Source organism: Psammomys obesus, unplaced genomic scaffold (assembly GCF_907164565.1).
Source record: "Psammomys obesus unplaced genomic scaffold, mPsaObe1.curated_primary_1811, whole genome shotgun sequence".
NCBI lineage: Eukaryota > Metazoa > Chordata > Mammalia > Rodentia > Muridae > Psammomys > Psammomys obesus.
Window position 1 is genome coordinate 10,992,030 of NW_026596085.1, and position 17,441 is coordinate 11,009,470.

At 54.0% G+C, this 17,441-nt stretch overlaps 4 protein-coding genes across 4 annotated transcripts; 3 read left to right on the forward strand and 1 right to left on the reverse strand.

The window, feature by feature from the left end:
* Window positions 1–1,316: 1,316 nt before the first annotated feature.
* Window positions 1,317–5,051, reverse strand: Klhdc7b (kelch domain containing 7B). The gene has a single exon (XM_055626839.1). It carries the CDS (start codon window positions 5,049–5,051, stop codon window positions 1,317–1,319), a length of 3,735 nt encoding a protein of 1,244 aa, XP_055482814.1.
* A 4,979-nt stretch (window positions 5,052–10,030) lies between these two features.
* On the forward strand, window positions 10,031–11,869 carry Odf3b (outer dense fiber of sperm tails 3B). Its single transcript, XM_055627076.1, has 6 exons — window positions 10,031–10,268; window positions 10,514–10,717; window positions 10,942–11,046; window positions 11,147–11,268; window positions 11,472–11,612; window positions 11,732–11,869. The coding sequence occupies exons 1-6, from the start codon at window positions 10,160–10,162 to the stop codon at window positions 11,810–11,812; spliced, it is 762 nt and encodes a 253-aa protein (XP_055483051.1). The 5' UTR covers window positions 10,031–10,159; the 3' UTR covers window positions 11,813–11,869.
* A 280-nt stretch (window positions 11,870–12,149) lies between these two features.
* Window positions 12,150–17,425, forward strand: Tymp (thymidine phosphorylase). The gene is made up of 11 exons (XM_055627074.1): window positions 12,150–12,245; window positions 12,475–12,676; window positions 12,825–13,027; window positions 13,470–13,568; window positions 13,944–14,073; window positions 14,193–14,311; window positions 14,673–14,835; window positions 14,942–15,172; window positions 15,260–15,400; window positions 15,486–15,664; window positions 16,591–17,425. Exons 2-10 carry the CDS (start codon window positions 12,484–12,486, stop codon window positions 15,641–15,643), a joined length of 1,437 nt encoding a protein of 478 aa, XP_055483049.1. The 5' UTR covers window positions 12,150–12,245; window positions 12,475–12,483; the 3' UTR covers window positions 15,644–15,664; window positions 16,591–17,425.
* Window positions 16,604–17,425, forward strand: LOC129691102 (protein SCO2 homolog, mitochondrial). Its single transcript, XM_055627075.1, has one exon. It carries the CDS (start codon window positions 16,604–16,606, stop codon window positions 17,378–17,380), a length of 777 nt encoding a protein of 258 aa, XP_055483050.1. The 3' UTR covers window positions 17,381–17,425.
* Window positions 17,426–17,441: the final 16 nt, after the last annotated feature.

Below are 17,441 nucleotides of genomic sequence, written 5' to 3' on the forward strand. Positions count from 1 at the left end.
AGGAAAGAAAATGGGGCTGGCAAGATTGTAGATACAGGCACTCGCCATTCAAGATGGATAGCCTGAGTTCAGTCCATAGTACCAACAAAGGGATAAGGAGAGAAGCAATTCCACAGAGTCATTCTCTGATCTCTGCACATGCGCCATGACACATGTGTTCCCCTCACAATAATAATAAATGATTTATTTTTAAAATAGTTTATTATTTTATGTGTGGGTGTTTGGCCTGCATGTATGTCTGTGAACCACATGCATGCAGTGCCCACAGAGGCCAGAAGAGGGCAGAAGATTCCCCTGGGACTGAAGCTACAAGACGTCATGAGCCACTGTGTAGATTCTAGGATTCAAACCTGGGCCCTCTGGAAGAATGACCAGTGCTCTTAACCCATAAGCCATCTCTCCAGCTCATAATTTTTTTTAAGAAAAAAAAAAATGGCTCAGTTGAGATAAACTAGGTTGCAGGTCAGGACAAGCAGCAGTACTCAGATTTTCTCCCTTCAGTCGGTTTGAATGCAGTTTGCCCCAGGCACCGGGCCAGGTGGCCATTGGTGATCCTATCCCCATGGATCTGAATGACAAGTATCCAGAGGGTTAAATGCCATATCCTGGTCCACACACATAACAACAGGTAAAACTAGGGAAGGGATGGCGTGGATGTTCAAGTGCCATTGGGGACCCATGGAGAGAGTGAAGCCTGACTCCTAAAAGGCCTCAAGACAGCAAAATCCCAGAGTGAGGAGTTTGCTGAGGCGCTCTTCGCTTCCTCTTCCAGCTTGAGGGAACACAGAAAGCTTAAATAGGTTTCTAGTGAGTCCCAAAGGGTCCCACAGAAGTGGCTGCAATAAAACTGCTGGCTGTGGTGGTACACGCCTTTGATCCCAGCACTCAGGGACGTAGAGGCAGGTGGATCGATGTGAGTTCGAGGCCAGCCTGGTCTACAAAGCGAGTCCAGGACAGCCAAGGCTACACAGAGAAACCCTACCTCGAAAAAAGAAAGAAAAAGAGAGAGAGAGAAAGAGAAAAACTAAGACATCGTAAGAAGGTAGGACCTGGGCCAAAGTACAGTATAGCAAAGTATAGCAAGGTATAGTAGGGATTCAAGAGGACTTTAGGGAGCCAGGGTCCAAGGGGAGGGAGGGAGGTAGAAGGGATCTCACTTCAGAGATTAACAGCTCTTAACTTGACAGGGAAAGCTTTGGGCACAAGAGCAGAACGTTCTGACTAGGCTTTTTCCCACGCCGCAGGTCCACTCAGACCCAGCGAGAGGAGGGGTTTCCCTGGAGAGCGGCTGTACAGTTCTGCCTCTTTTCCAGCACTCAGAGTGTGGTCTGTAACCAGGTCTTTGGGGGCAGAGTCAGAGTGAATGGATAGAGGACCCCCTTGCTTCCCAGGGGAAAGGGCTGCAGCTCCTTGGCCTGAAACAGGGCGGTCCCCTCGGAAACTGTGAAGGTAGCCGTGACCTGGTGGTTGAGGCAGTAAATGGTGTTGCCCAGCACTGTGCAGTGGAGGGGGGCAGGGTCAGGCAGAGGCAGGGAGGCGGCTCGGCTCCAGGAGCCCGTCACTGTGTTGTAGCGCATCACTGCAGCGCCTACGCCCCGCAGCAAGTCAAAGCGATAGAGGAAGCCCCCTAGTGCCACCATGTCACTGGAGCGTCGGTGGCTGGCGCTATAGGGACACTCATCCCATGAGTCCTTCACGGGGCTGTATCTGAGCAGGCGGTAGAAGAGATGACCCCCCGTGACATAGATATCTCCTCGGCAGACCACAGCCTCATGGGCCACAGGGAAGGTGCCCTCGGGGAGGGATGCTCTCAAGGTCCAGGTATCTGTGCGTGGGTCATAGCGCTCCATGCTGTATAGGCACTCACCACCAATGGCGTAAAGCATTCCATCCAGAGCCACCAGCTTGAGCTGGGCCCGGGCTTGGTGCATGGGCCGAACCTGGCTCCAAATGTTGGTCAGAGGGTTGTAGCAGAACACCTTGTTGGAGCAGACAGCCTTGGCACCAGAACCCCTGATGCCGCCTGCCAGAAACAGATAGTTATGCATAGTGCAGAGGCCACAGCCCCGGAGGGGGACCTCCTCCGGTACCTGAGTCAGTGGCCGCCACACATTCTCCTGTGGGCTGAACACGTGGAGGTGTGTGTCAAGATGCAGTGGATCAGACCTGGTTGCAGGAGCCTCCTCACCTTGAGGGCCCCTCGCGAGCCCTGAGCGGCTCATCTGGTAAAGGCTGGGCAGCACGAGGACCCCCAGCACCGTCTGACCCTGGCAGGTCCGCAGGTTCAGGATGCGCTCCCTGTCGGCTCCACTCAGCTGTCGGTAGAGGTGTGGGTCTCCCAGAACATGGAGCAAGTTGTTGCTCATCAAGACATAGGTCTCCTGGGCTAAGGCCAGCTCTCCATGCTTCTGGGCAAAGGCCAAAACCTCCAAGCAGCTGCCTAGATCTAGCTTTGGGGGCCATGGGGCCACTGTTGTGGCGGGCTGTGAGGCCTGTGTACAGTGTTTCTGAGGCCCCTCCACCACTCCCCAGCTCCCAGGCTTCTGCAGAAAAAACATAAGCCTTTGCGCCTCTCTCTGCCTCTCGGTGAGGGCCTCCCTGCTGCCTGCGGGTCTGGCTCCCTCCTTTAGTGGCCGCCCCTGGGGCTGCTGGGGTACCTCCTGGGCAAGCATCTGTTCCGAGCCCTGAGCTATGCTGCGTTTCCTCCGTGGCCGAGGCTGAGGGGCAGGCTGCACGTCCTGCCTCAGAGCAGTAGATGGTACAGGACCAGGCTGTGCCAGCACGGGGGACTGTGAGGCAGCCACAGGCTCTGCAGCTGGAGGCAGCAAGTCAAGGCCTGTCTGCTTGGTCCCATCCCCTCTAGGGTCTGGGGCAAAAGACTCATTAGTCTCCAAGCTCAGTGGCTGTGTTTCACATCTAGCCTCAGCTAAGCCCCCTGAACCTACTGGTGTGACTAACACTGACGATGGTCTGTGTTTATCCTGGAGGCTGGAGGTGGCCCCTTCAGAGGGGAGCCCTGGCTGTCTATCTCCAGAGTATGTGGATATGCTGGGCTCTGTAGGACTCTTGGGGTCTGCCTGTGGGGCACTGCCTTGGTCCTTTTCTTGCCTAGGGAAGGGATGGCTTCTAAGAACCATGGTAATGAGGTTGGCCCAGCTAGATGAGAGCCGTCCTTCTGGGAAGCTCTTGGAGAGTCCTACGCTAGACTCCCTAGACATAGGCCTTGGCTCACTGTCAACTGCAGGAGCCTGGGCTGCAACTAGGACAGAGGCTGGAGTTGGGGGTGATGTTAGGGTTGGTGGAGTTGCTGTTGAGGTTAGGGTTAAGGCTGTAACTGGAGTTGAGGGTGGAGGTAATGTTGGAGACGGCGCTGCTGTTGACATCAGGGTTAGGGCTGTCACTGGGGCTGGGGTTAAGGATGAAGCTGAGGCTGAGGTTGGCGGTGATATTGAAGGTGGTGCTGGGGTTGCTGCTGGAGCTGAAGTTGAGGCTCCTGCGGAAGCTAAAGTTGGGGTAGGAGAGGGGGATGGCCCTCCTCTGAGACTGTCACCACCAGGAGGACCCTGGGTGACTCCCAGGGGCGAATTGTTTAAAGGGGGAGAGGGAGAGGCTGCCTGTAGGAGCCCAGGGATGGAACGCACTGCCGCGGGAGAGGATGGCAGCAGCTCAGTGTCCCCGGTCAGAGGAGAGGCTGGAAGGCTGTGGGAAGGGGTGCAGCCGAAGCCACCAGTGGACTTCACAAGGCACTGGTCCGCAGCTGGACTGCCAGCCATGCGCTCACTTTCCCCACCAAGACACGACCCTCGCCCTTTGACAATGAGATGGCCATCTCCTAGTTTCTCCATCTTGCTCTGGCCAGCAGCTTGGTCCACTGCACAAGCCCCAGAGTGCAGCTCTTCTGGCAAGGTACCTTGGGAAAGGCTGAAGTTGCTGGTGACAACAGCTGACCCACTCTCCCGGGGCCAGTTTTCCTTACTAGCCAGGGTCCCCTGAGTCTCCCTAGAGGCAGGAGATTCAATCTCCCTGCTGTCACTCCCCTTAGCCCCTGAGCCTGCAGTGCTAGCGGGGGTGAGCTGCAGGCTGCTCCTCCCACACGCGTCCTTGAAGGAGTCCACCTGAGGCTGACTATCCACAGCATCTGCTAGGGCCTTCTCCTGAGGACCCTTGAGCCCCGTGTCTGAGTGGAGCAATGAGAGACCTGCAAGGGAGTTGCTGGTGAGGGTGTCCTGGGTGGCCGCAGCTGCCATGTCCACAGCATCCCACACACTCACCACGGTGCCCAGGCGGAGGGGATCCAGCTTTAGTCGGTAGGGTCTGTCTCCTGAGCTGGCACCAGGCCGCCTTCGCCGCCGAACACTGCTGAGGCCTCTCCCCAGAGGGCCAGGAGGCCCCACAGCCAGATGCCAGGGGCTGGTGTCCTGTCGGTCCGAATGGGCAGGGCCCTGCCGAGCTGTCCCCTTACCACAAGTGCCAGCTGCCTCTACCTGCATCTCTGTTCTGAAGTCAGGACTTCGAGGGGTAAAGTGGATCATGATGGGGACAGGAATATCCCTTGCTTTGTGGTGGCCTGGGGAGGAAGTTTCTGGCCTGGGTGGCTCCTTTCTTTTCTTTCCCAGAGATTCTGGGGTAGTCCCTTTGCTGGCCACCTCTCCAGGTGTCTTGAGTGGAAGCTGGGCATCAGAGGACATACTTCTGTCTGTTGATGGCTCTAGGTCCTGGGCCCAGGCTGAAGCAGGTCTTCTCTGGCCATCTCCAGGAGCCTCTGATTTCTCCTGTCCTTTGCTCTGGCCCTCACTGGCATCACTGTCCTTGGACTTTGGGTGCAGGGCCTGCCTGACTCCTCCGGCCTGAGAGGGTTGCACACCTGGAGCTGTAGTCTCTGATCCTTGTGCCTCCTGGTCCTGCCTGGAGCCAAACCATTGCAAAGCCAGTGCTATGGTGGCTACCATTGCTAGTGCCAGCAAGGTGAGGACAGCTCCATCCCAGTCTTCATCTCCATCACCATCCCAGCCCCAGAGGGGCCCGCCAACGTCTAGAGCGCCCTGGTGCATGGTGAGAATTGCAGATCTGCTGTGAACAGCCTGCTCTGCCCGGCAGCTACCCGTGCCCTGCACCCAGCTTGAGCTGATAGATGTGCAGATGGCATCGCCAGCAGCTCACCTAGGACAGCCCTGTTAAGGTGGACTGATTCTCCAGGCCCCTGAGGGACACCTGCCTGCATTCAACCTAGTCAGACACACCAAGAGAGCCTGTAGCTTCCGGCGGACTGCCCTGGTGTGCACCCCTCATCCTAGCACCTGGCCCTTCCTTCTCTGCTCAGGGTCCTAGGGACAAGCGACAGCGTACACCCTGCCAACATCTCGCCCCATTATCTTCTGCCTTATAGACCCTAACACCTCCCAAATTCACCTTAAACCCTATAGGCCATACAGGAGCTCTGGCATGGAAGGGTTAGCCCACAGGGAGATGTTATCTTGAGTCTCAGCAACACGATGCAGCCCTGATGAAATTACCAGAAACCGGAGAGGCCAATTCCACCATGGCCTCCAGGGAAGGATGTGTGTGTGTAGGGGGGTCATTTTGGTGGGCTCTCAGACGGAAAAACGAGACCCTGGGATGAGGGTCATGTGAGTGGCCATCTGGGTACTGGAAAAGTGAAGTTCTCAACCCCCCTCTTTCAGCAGCTACCAAACATTGCTCTAAGGAAACGACTTTGCAAGTCAAGAGGAGGAAAAAATGAGAAAGAATGAAGAAACCCCAAACATTATCCCTCCCTTGCTCCCTCCCTTATTCCACCCCTAACCTAAGTCTGGAGCTGCCTGGCCTCCTTTTACCCGCTGGACCTTCTCAGCCACCACTCCAATGTGCCTCTGAAAAAGCACAGCCTGCCTCTCCTGCAGTCACTTCAACAGCGTGTACCCGGATCCTCAGACACCCTCTCCGGTTCAGGAGCTCCACCAGGTACCCTCTCACCCTCCACCTTTCCTGTCTGAACCAGCTCACACCCTCCTGCCTCCTCCCCCAGTTTGGTGCTCCCAGGATGGTTTGTGGATAGTCCGTTAGGCAGAAGCACTTGACCTTTTTAGGGAGGGTTCCTGTCTCTGTGTTCACCACTGAAATCCACATGAGGAGTGAGTCTTAGCACATTTACCAGGTAAGACCCAGACACATAGAAGGGGTGGAGTCCCAGAACAAAAGCTCTCCCAACAAGAAGGGGACTTTTCCTCTGAAACACAATGGACCCCTCAAGGACTCCTCGACTCAGACATCAAGGAGGTGTCAAGAGAGTCTCTGGCACCTCGCCTGGGCTCTGCTGAGCCTCAAGTATCTCATTTGGCCTGGTCCCAGTCCAGCTTCCCACAGAACTATTAAGTGACAGGGAGAGGCTGGGGTGAGCCCCGTGCCTTAAGGTGGACGGACTCCAATTATCAACTTTCTTGAGCTCATTCTCTGTCCCAGTCTCAGGCTCTGTCTGCTTTTGTAGTTAAGTTTGGAGACCCAAGACCTCCTGTGTAGCTCTTTATAGGCTAAGTGAATGCTTTGTTGGCTCCACACAGCTTCTGAAGATCAGGGCAGTTAGAATGAGGAGGGTCAGAGGGGAGCCACAGAGGGCAGTGTGAATGCAGGAATCAACACAAACAAACCCATAAGGAATGAGGGTCACACGGTGGGGAGGGGTCTTGAGATGACCAGGTCATGCTTAGTACCATCAAAAAGGAAGTGCATGCCTTTGCTGAAGTCAGACGGAGGGCAAACTTTGTTGTGTCTAGATCAGTGGTTCTCAACCTTCCTAGTGCTGCGGCACTTCAGTACAGTTCCTCATGTTGTGGTGACCCTCCCCCCAGTATAAAACTATTTTGTTGCTACTTCAGAGCCCTGATATCTGATATGCAGGAAATCTGATATACGACCCCCTACAGGGGTCGTGACCCACAGGTTGAGAACCACTGCTGTAGCGTCTGTGAGGAAGATGTCTGAGGATGTGCTGCTGGCCCCTCTCCAGGGCCAAAGGACAGCCACTTCCACTCATCCCTTCCCAAGGTTAAAAAGTAGCACAGGTAGAAAGGTTACAAACTGTGAGTCACACAGCCCGTCTTGTTGGCTTTAAGGGCAGAGACAGCACAGATAATATCAAAGAAAACAATAAAAATTGACCAAGGGGGGGCCTAGGAAGATCTGATTAACATTGGAAACCTCCCTCCAAGAGCCCTCATTTCCAGGGTTCACTGAAGACTGTCCCTTCTCCATTTCCATAAGAGAAATGAGAGCTACTTGTTGCCTATCTAAAGTTGGTTTCTCCAGTGATGGCACAGCACAGCTCATTACATAACTTCAGATGTGAAGCTAAATACAGCAGAACCTTCAAAACACATAAACTATACAGGCGATCAAAGCCCATCATATATTAAGTTTCTCTGTTATTGAATTTTTTTGCATGAAAGTACCTATAATCAAAACATCATGTTGTGATTTATAAGCCCATTACTAGAATAATCTTAAGGCTTAGAAAATATTAACCTGTCATGTGTGATAGTGCGCCTTGAATCCCAGCATGCAGGAGGGAGAGGCAAGGGAATCTATGTGAGGCTTTGGCTGGTCTGGTCTACATAGTGAGCTCCAGAACAGCCAGAGTGATATAGTAAGACACTGGTCTAAATAAATAAATAAATAAATAAATAAATAAATAAATAAATAAATAAATAAATGAAAAGAAATAATCAAGATCTATCATAACAAAAATTAATAAAATAGGAATGTTAAAACAAGTTGGAGAGATGGCTCAGCAGTTAAGAGCACATGCTTGCAGAGGACCTGGGTTCAATTCCCAGCACACACACAGTGGCCACAACTATCTGACTCCAGACCCAGAGGATCCACTCCCTTTTTCTGGCCTCCTCAAGGACTGCATTCAGAGATGGTGCACGGACATACATGCAGGCAAACCACTCAAACACACAGGCACACACACATTTAAAGAAAATTAAAAATAACACTAAGAATCAACAAAAACCTCTTAAAAACAATATCAACAAACCATTAGCCAAACTAAACATGATAAAAGACAGGCCAGGCATGCAGCACACACCTTTAATCTCAGCACTGGGGGCAGAAAGTGGACCTCTGTGAGCTCAAGGCCTGCCTGATCTGCATAGTGAGTTTTAGGCCAGCCAGAACTACATAATGAGACCCTGTCTCTAAGGAGAAAGAACTAAAAAAGAAAAAAGAAAAAAAAAAAAAAGACCTAAATTAAGCCAGATATGGTGGTGTACACCTTTGGGCCCACCACTTGGGAGGCAGAGGCCAGCCTGGTCTACAGAGCAAGTTCCAGGACAGCCAGGACTACACAGAGAAACCCTGCCTCAGAAAATCAAACTAAAGGGAAAAAAAAAGTACTTCCTTCCAGAGATTCTAAGATGGTTCAACACATATAAATTAGTGTAATATAAACATAAATGGCCTCAAAGACAGAAATCACATGGCCATCTCATAAGGAACAACTTTGATAAAATCTATTCTTTTATTTGATAAAATCCCTGAAGAAAATAGAAACAGAAGGATACTTAACACAATAAAGACTGTGTATGACAAGCCTACAGCCAACATCAAACTAAAGAGAAAAAGCTTAAGAGCATTTTCACTAAAAACCAGGAACAAGGCAGAATGATTACTTTCTCCATTTTTATTCAGCATAATTTCTTAGAGTCTTAGCTACAGCAATAAAACAAAATAAAAATGGACACAAAGAGGAAAAGACAAAGTACTTGTTTGCAGATACTATACACAAGAGACTCTAAAGATTCATTCTGTAGACTAGGCTGGCCTTGAGCTAGAGAGCCAACCTTGCCTCTGCTGAGTAAAGGAACAGCAGGTGTGTAGCACCTCACCTGGCCTGGTATCTAATTTTTTGTTGGCTATTACATCCACCTTTACCAAGCTCACTGAAGTACCATCTTTTTACAAATAGATACATATATCATTTCTGCTATTTTAAAAGTTATCTTTGATGCATCTTTTTTGTTTTTATGGAGACAGGATCTCACTGTGTATCTCAGGCTGGTCTTGAACTTGAGACTTACCTATTCCAGTTCTGAGTGCTGGCACTACCTGCTTACTCCACAGTTTTCTGGTTGGTTGGTTGGTTGGTTGGTTTTTTAATCTTTTGTTGTTGTTTTTCTCTCTGCTTGTAAAATTCTAAATGTCATTAAAATTTTCATCAACACTCATTTTAGGGCTATACATTTTTTTCTATTTAATATGTATACTATACAGTTTTCCTCTGAAGTATTTTCTGTCATTTGTGACTGAAGATTTGAGTTTCCTTTTGGTTCCCAAGTTTTTTGTTTACTTTTAAAAAAAAATGCTCATTGAGAATGTGTATGGCAGTGTGACCCAGTCATACACTGTAGTCTCTCTATTCTATTTGTATTATTTTCTGGCCCCAAAGGTTAGTTTTTGCAAATATTTCATGGGCTTCCATGAATCCATAATTAAATTGAGCTTTCTGTATTATCCTTTTACTCGTAAACTTGTTTCTGCAGATCTGTCATTCTGGAATGGGCGCGCTGGTCTGTGACCGCGCTTAAACATCCAGCCAGCGCAGTCTCAGCACTGGCAGGCGATGAGACTATTGAAGGCCCGAGGGTGGGGCCAGGCATATGGTCTGGTTGCCAGGAAGCGAGACGGGACATAATGGGGTCTGAGAGTTTGACAAAAGGGTCGTCAAGCTCCCCAGCTTTGCTTTCCCAAAAGGGGAACCACAACAGCAGGTCTGTGCGTCTCCAGGCCTTCCCTCCGAGCACCTTGTGCCCTAGGGACCCTCCCCACGACGTCCTTTCCAAAGGCCTGCCAAGTCCCTCTCCCACCCAGAAACTCCAGGCCATTCCCTTTCCAAAGTCTGGGTCGGAACTTGGCCTGTACTTAAACATTTGTACTGAAGCTCCTGGGACAGGAGGCCATCGATGTCTTTGAAGCTCGTTCCCGCCCCAGTGCACCCGCTCTCCATCCTGGGAAACTACTGTTTGTTTTCCGGTGCCCTGGGATACGCGTTAGGCTTTGCCCTCGGTCGTGCTGGTCCTGAGTGAAGCTGGGGAAGTGTGTCTCCTACGAATTCCTTCCACAGGTGCTGCAAGCCGTAAGGGCCCCACGCCCCGCCTGCGTCATGGGAGCAGACGTCTGGGTCGGCCCTTGGCGGCCCCATCGGCCCCGCGGCCCCATCGCCGCGCTCCAGAAAAGCCCGGGGCCCAAATACAAGCTGCCACCGAACACCGGTAGCGAGGCAGGGGGGAAGGATGCTGTGGAGGAAGTAGGGAAGGTGGGACTGTGGGCGGTCTACACTGGTGCCTGGAATCCAGGAACAGAAGAACTGTGCCTGGAGCAAAAAAAAAAAAAAAAAAAGGGAGGCCAAAAGAGAAGAGGTTCCGTGACGGGACTGCCTCGGCGAGGTGGGGGAGGGGAAGGAGCTGGCAGCCTCTGGGCACCGCGGGACGGGACTCGAGGCGTAACCTCCCTGCAGGTTACATCTTGCATGACCCGTCTCGGCCGCGTGCGCCCGCCTTCACCTTCGGCTCGCGCCTGCCCTTGCAGCAGCAGACTTCCGGGCCGGGGCCAAGTTACCTGGTGCCTGACCGCATGACTGTGCGCGGCAGCGACGGCACCCCTGCTTTCTCCATCTATGGCCGCCTAAGCCACACGGCGCCCTTCCGCACTCCGGGACCGGGTCAGCACCCTGGGGCCCGGGGCTCCCCAACGTGGAACTGCCTCCAGGGACGCCCACTAGGAGATTTCCCACCCAAACCCAGAATCCCGGGAACCTCCCACCCACACCCAGAAAGCGTAACTTCACTGTGGCACCAATGTCTTCCTAGTGCCAAGACCCCAGGTTAGGCTCCCCATACCTCACCCCACCCCAGTTCTGTCCCACACTCTTGGTCTATCCCATAGGCAGGTATTTCCCAGAACGCGCAGGGAACATGACGTACCCCTCTGCTCCTCGGCATACCATGGCTCCCCGAAACTGGGGCATCCTCACAAAGCAACCAAGCCCAGGTGAGGCCAGGAAGGCTGGGACCTTCCCACACCTCGCTCGGCAGTCTGCCATAAAGGCAAGGAGATTGGTCTAAGTACCTTCTTTCTGGCTCCTCCTTAGGCCCTGGGTCCTACACCGTGCCTTCACTCTTGGGCCCACGTGTCATAGGCAAAGTCTCAGCCCCAACTTACTCCATCCACGGCCGTAGCCATGTGGGCAGCTGGTTCGAGGACCTCAGCAAGGTGGGGAAGGGGCTGCCAGCTGAACCTCTCCAGTAGTCAAGGGGGTCAGTGGAGTTGGGGGTAGTGAAGAACAAGAGGCACCTCACCACTTGGGAAACTGAGGCAGGAGAGCGCGCTCGCGCGTGTATATGTGTGCGTGCGCGCGCGAGTCAGTAGTTCCCAAGGAATGGAGGCTGGACCCAGCACTCTTCCTGTCCTCCTAGACCCCAGGTCCTTGTGCCTACCAAGTTGTGACACCTGGGGTCTACAAGAAACGAGCCCCGCAGTACTCCATGCTGCCGCGGACTTCGATACCCCAAGACAGTAATCAGACGCCAGGACCCGCAGCCTACAGCGTGGACAAGGTGGTCTGGAGTTCAGGGTCAAGGGGCAGGGGGTGAGGGTCTGAGGTCTTAAGACATGGGTCAGAGTCCCCAGGGAACAGCTGGCTTGGTAAGGTCAGCGGTGTCTCCTGGGCCCGCAGCACCGGAAGTCTCATGGCTGGAGCTTCGGCATCAGGCACTCAGACTACCTGGCCCCCTTGATATCACACGTGGACGACTGAACCCGGCAGGCGCACACCGGCCCTCGGTTGTTTGCTTAAAGCTTTCCAAAGCCAGTACTGCGTGTGCCTCTCTTTCAGTGTGGTGGGCAAAAAGGGGGAGAGGGGGCAGGTGAGGGTGAGGTGAGCATCGACAGTGTCTGAACCAAGAGACCAGAGCCTGGGACCCACAGATACCAAGACCCCAGGGAATCCCGGGTTCTGGAGCGCCGTAATCAGGCCTTTAAGGTCCCGGAAACATCGACTGGCCACAGGTGGCAGGTAGGGCGCAGCTTAATTGGTGATTGGCCTCATCTTGATGAGTGCCGCCTACTGGGACGGCCTTATCTGTCCGCTGTCCCTGAACTATACCTGTCAGTGACCTGTCTCCTGTGCGCCTAACTCCATACGGGGCTGAGAGATACCAGGCCGGGACCGGGCCAACCCCAGAAAACTGGTAAAGGCCCCCTGAACTGAATGGGTACTAGACTGGGATCAAGTTGTGAGGTCCAGGAATTGAAGCCGGACTGGGGGTGGAGGACTGGGGGTGGGGGGCTGGGGGTGGAGGGAGACGTGGGGTCTTGATGGGCACCAGAGCCGATTGGGACAAGTGACCACCTTCAGGGACACGGATGGGGAGAGGGCGGTGGAGGGGCATTCCAGAACCTTCTCTATATCCCCCGCAGGCTGGAGCAATGGCAGCTCCAGGGATACCACCTCCCTCAGCCTCACAGGCAGCCAAGGCCGACTCGGGGGGAGGGGGTAAGAAGTCCAGGCACCTGCCTGAGCTGATCCGCCTGAAAAGAGATGGAGGGCATCTGAGCGAGGCAGACATCAGGCACTTCGTGCATGCCCTGATGGACGGAAGCGCACAGGACACACAAATTGGTGTGTGGGAAGCCCAAACTAGAGCCCTACTCCCCGGCCCCTGCAACTGCCCCTTACGCACTTCAAGGATCCACAGTACCCTACCACCATCACGGGGCCCCAGAAAACTCATGTTCTGTAAACACCTCGCTCATGTGTCCATACTTAGGAGCCATGCTGATGGCCATTCGGCTGCAGGGCATGGACCTAGAGGAGACATCTGTGCTGACCCGGGCCCTGGCAGAGTCTGGGCAGCAATTGGAGTGGCCCAGGTCCTGGCACCAGCAGCTTGTGGATAAACATTCCACAGGAGGTGTGGGTGACAAGGTCAGCCTGGTTCTGGCACCTGCCCTGGCTGCATGTGGCTGCAAGGTTAGTGACTATCACCTCTGCAAATCTTTAAGCCACTGGCAGGAACCTCCTACCCTCCAGCCTGGCTCAAAACTTTCAGACACAAACCCAGGGTTGTCCTACCCCCCAATACAGACCAAGTTCCGCTATGGAACAGAGCTGCCTCTGTTCCTCCAACAGAACCCTTGGAGGAAGAGCTGCTTCTTTTCCTTGTCCCTCAAACTTGGATCCCAGATAATGAGGGCCAGCTCCCGCCAGACTGACAGACTGCTCCCCACCGAGTACAATTGATTTTCTTTCTACCAATTGGCCACCCACATCAACGGTTTAAAATACTTTAAAATATTACAACTGCTTTAAAAAAAAAAAAAAAAAGTAACTTCAGCTGAAGTTCTTACTAGAGGAGAGACAAGCTGGGGAAAGGGGGAAACAATTGGGGTCAGTCAGTATTCCTATCCACCAGGTGCCAATGATCAGCGGACGCAGTCTGGGCCACACAGGGGGCACACTGGATAAGCTGGAGTCTATTCCTGGGTACAATGTCACCCAGAGCCCAGAGCAGGTACAGACAGGTGGGCCGCTAACGGATCACTGATCTGGGTTGAGGGAGTCACTGGCCAGAATCACAGAGATGATCAACGGATAGGTTATTTATCTGGGTCACCAGTGAGTATGTTGACTCTTCTAAAGGTCACTGATTGTAGATAAGCCCAGGAGAAATCACTGAGAGAACTTTGGTCAGGGTCATCACAGGGGAACGGCTAGAAAATGCTGACTGAGCTGCTAAACATTAATGTGTCAGAAGTAATCAGGATCCTTTGCGGGCCAAACATCAGAATCAGGTTTTCAACACACCATGTTTTGAACTTTTGCTGGGTCAATGGTCGGGGCCAGTGAAAGGGTCCTTCCTCAGAGGTCACTGAGGGTGTCTGAGCAGATGCGGCGGATCCTTGAGGAAGTGGGCTGCTGCATTGTTGGCCAGAGTGAAAAGCTGGTTCCTGCTGATGGGATCCTGTATGCTGCACGAGACGTGACAGCTACTGTGGACAGCGTGCCACTCATTACAGGTGACCTGAGATGGGGTGCCCTGACTGACCTGCAACCTGCTAGGCACCGACCTCTGTCGTAGAGGCAACCTCTCCTCGTCCCTAGGTATACCCTGGGATGATGTTTCTGTTCTCCGCAGCCTCGATCCTCAGTAAGAAGGCCGTGGAGGGACTGTCCACTCTGATAGTGGATGTTAAGTTTGGGGGGGCTGCAGTCTTCCCTGACCAGGAGCAGGCCCGAGAGCTGGCAAAGACGTTGGTGAGCCCATGCTTGGCCTCCGTGCCCTTTCTATGAAGGGCTGTGGACGTCACCTTGCGTCTTACCCCTGCCCCTCTGCCCACTCAACACTCCTGGTAGAACCAACTGGCAATCCCTCTTTCCAGACCTCCTACCCTATCCAATCAAAGATGTCTTGACCTTGGGCCTGGGGAAATCTTCCACAGAGGCCCTCCACTTAGGGCTAACGACAAAACAACCCAACCCCACCCCACCCCACCCCCCGAGGCCTGGCAGTGTTGGTTTCCGATCGCCACCCTAAGCCTTTACTGATATCCTTACCCAGGGGCAGCGGGTATGGGATTTGATAACGCCGGCTGGCCACTGAGTAGTGCCTCCCCAGGTTAGCGTGGGAGCTGGCCTGGGGCTGCGGGTCGCCGCAGCTCTGACTGCCATGGATAACCCTCTGGGCCGCAGCGTGGGCCATACCCTGGAAGTGGAAGAAGCGTTGCTTTGCCTGGATGGTGCGGGGCCGCCGGATCTACGGGAACTGGTTATTAGGCTAGGTGAGAGGGCTGGGGTTGAGACCGCCTATCTGCACGCCAGGAGCTCTCAACCCCTTCAGCTTCTACAGTTCCTGCAGCTTCTGAGCTCCGCCCCGCCCGTCCGCAGGGAGCGCCATCCTTTGGCTTAGCGGACAGGCGGAAACCCAAGATCAGGGCGCCGCCCGAGTGGCCGCGGCGTTAGATGACGGCTCTGCGCTGCGCCGCTTCCAGCTGATGCTTTCGGCGCAGGGCGTGGACCCAGCCCTAGCCAGAGCGCTGTGCTCCGGGAGCCCTAAGCAACGCCGCCAGCTGCTGCCTCACGCCGGGCAGCGAGAAGAGCTGCTCGCACCCGCAGACGGTGAGACCGGATATCCTCGGCACCAGGCCCCACCCACTTCCTCGCGTCTTTCCGGGTCCTGTCACATGCGCCCGCCTTCTTCCTTAGGCACTGTGGAGTGCGTCCTCGCGCTGCCGCTGGCCCGTGTGCTGCACGAGCTTGGAGCCGGACGCATCCAGGCTGGGCAGCCGATCAGGCCGGGAGTGGGTGCCGAGCTGTTGGTCGACGTGGGCCAGTGGCTGTACCGCGGTAAGCGCTGTCGGGAACCCGTAACCACTCCTACCCTTCGGGTCGCCCGCTGTGACCCAGGTAACCGCTTCCGTCGCCTTCGCAGGGACACCCTGGCTCCGCGTGCACCTAGACGGCCCTGCGCTCAGCAGCCAGCAGCGCCTCGCTCTACAGGGGGCGCTCGTGCTGTCAGACCGAGCACCCTTCAAGGCCCCTTCACCGTTCGCTGAGCTGGTCCTCCCAGCGACCACCGCACAGCCCTAAATCGCTACCCCACCACAGCAGGTGTGTTCTGCAGTTGGGCAAACCTCCCACCCAGGGGCGGCACTAGTTGCGGACACAGTTAACATGACCCCTGCAGTTTGTTTATGCGGGTGCTGCTAACTGCCTCATCCAGTGCACTTCGGTGAGCTAGAGCCCTGCCGTGGCCTAGAAAAAGGATGTATTGTGAATATTTACCAAACGCATCTTCTCACGGTGGTCCCAGCTCAGGGACAGTCGGTGCCTTGAACATGTGCTGCCTCCTATCCTCAGAGCCATCTCAGAGAAGAGCCAAGCCGGGGCAACATAACTGAGCCCTGGTGGCTCTACATGGTAGCCGCAACAATGTTCCCTTGCCGAAGCCTCAGGGCCTTGCCGAAAAAGTTCATGTCACAGGCTGAGGGACTTCAGAGGTGCAGGATATGTAGACATGAGTCTGCCCAGGAAGGTGAAGGTAGGACACAGTTCAAGGCACTGGGGCTGTGTGACATTGGTGGCACTTGTTTTCTACTGAGCCCCAGATCACCCTGAAGTAACCCTTGAAGCTTGAAAGGATTGTTTCTTTAAGGTAGTAAGCCAGAGCATCAACATCCTCCCTTAAAACTTAGTGTAAATAGACACATATGTTCTAGTGCTCAGGCAAAGCATATCGTCAATGCTTCCAAGACATCCACAGGGAAACCTGGCAGTTGATGTGCGGGTTCTCCATAGGTTGGGGTGATGAGGCTCCCTGGTTAAAGAACTAGGAGTGTCAATTGGAACAAACCAGCTCTAGACATTGGTGTTGCCTAGACTGCAGCTAAAGGCTTGAGATTGAGCAGTTCTGAGTTCAGATGACCTCGTGCAGACAGCTGACTAACCTGCTTGACTGTGGGGTGACAAGCTTCTCCAGCACTGGAGGCCCAGGCACCTTGTTCTTTTCTGACTTCTGGCACCTCTGTTCTTTCCAGGAGCTTTAGGTCCATGATGCTACTGGCTCTAGGGCCCAAAGCTTGGCCCAAGCTCTCTCACGTCAAACCTCGAGTCCTTCTTAGGATCCCAGGAGGTGAAACTCTGTATGTAAAGTCTAGGCACTGGTCAGGACAGGGCCAGCCCCAAGGCCCTGGGCTAAGAACTAGACTGCTGATCACCTCCCTGTTTGGGGCTGGGCTGGGCTGGGCCTGGCTGTCTGCAAGAGCAGAGAAGGAGCAGTGGCGCCAACAGAAACGGACAGAGGCCCTGCGCCAGGCTGCTGTGGGCCAGGGTGACTTCAGCCTACTGGACCACAAAGGCAAGCCCCGATGCAAAGCTGACTTCCGAGGCCAGTGGGTGCTGATGTACTTTGGTTTCACTCACTGCCCTGATATTTGCCCTGATGAACTGGAAAAGCTGGTGCAGGTGGTGCGGAAGCTGGAGGCAGAGCCTGGCCTGCCCCTGGTGCAGCCTGTCTTCATCACTGTGGACCCAGAAAGGGATGACGTAGCAGCCATGGCCCGGTATGTGCAGGACTTCCACCCCAGACTGCTGGGTCTGACTGGCTCTACAGAACAAGTGGCCCAGGCTAGCCGCAACTATCGTGTGTACTACAGTGCTGGCCCCAAGGATGAGGACCAGGACTATATTGTGGACCACTCTATTGCCATCTACTTGCTCAACCCAGATGGTCTCTTCACCGACTACTATGGTCGGAGCAGGTCAGCAGAGCAGATTGTAGACAGTGTACGTCAGCATATAGCTTCCTTCCACAGCATCCTGTCCTGATCTATAGATACTGCCTAGGCCCTGTTATTAAATGGATGTACTTAATCTGTGTATGTGTGTG

Excerpts from the sequence above, each read along its gene's own strand:
- Klhdc7b (XM_055626839.1), bottom strand. The coding sequence starts at position 5,051 with ATGCACCAGGGCGCTCTAGACGTTGGCGGGCCCCTCTGGGGCTGGGAT.
- Tymp (XM_055627074.1), top strand. The coding sequence starts at position 12,484 with ATGGCAGCTCCAGGGATACCACCTCCCTCAGCCTCACAGGCAGCCAAG. Across the intron at positions 14,836-14,941 it reads GGAACTGGTTATTAGGCTAG|GGAGCGCCATCCTTTGGCTT; the intron begins GTGAGAGGGCTG and ends GCCCGTCCGCAG. Across the intron at positions 15,173-15,259 it reads GCTGCTCGCACCCGCAGACG|GCACTGTGGAGTGCGTCCTC; the intron begins GTGAGACCGGAT and ends CTTCTTCCTTAG.
- LOC129691102 (XM_055627075.1), top strand. The coding sequence starts at position 16,604 with ATGATGCTACTGGCTCTAGGGCCCAAAGCTTGGCCCAAGCTCTCTCAC.
- Odf3b (XM_055627076.1), top strand. The coding sequence starts at position 10,160 with ATGGGAGCAGACGTCTGGGTCGGCCCTTGGCGGCCCCATCGGCCCCGC. Across the intron at positions 11,047-11,146 it reads CACAAAGCAACCAAGCCCAG|GCCCTGGGTCCTACACCGTG; the intron begins GTGAGGCCAGGA and ends GCTCCTCCTTAG. Across the intron at positions 11,269-11,471 it reads GGTTCGAGGACCTCAGCAAG|ACCCCAGGTCCTTGTGCCTA; the intron begins GTGGGGAAGGGG and ends CTGTCCTCCTAG.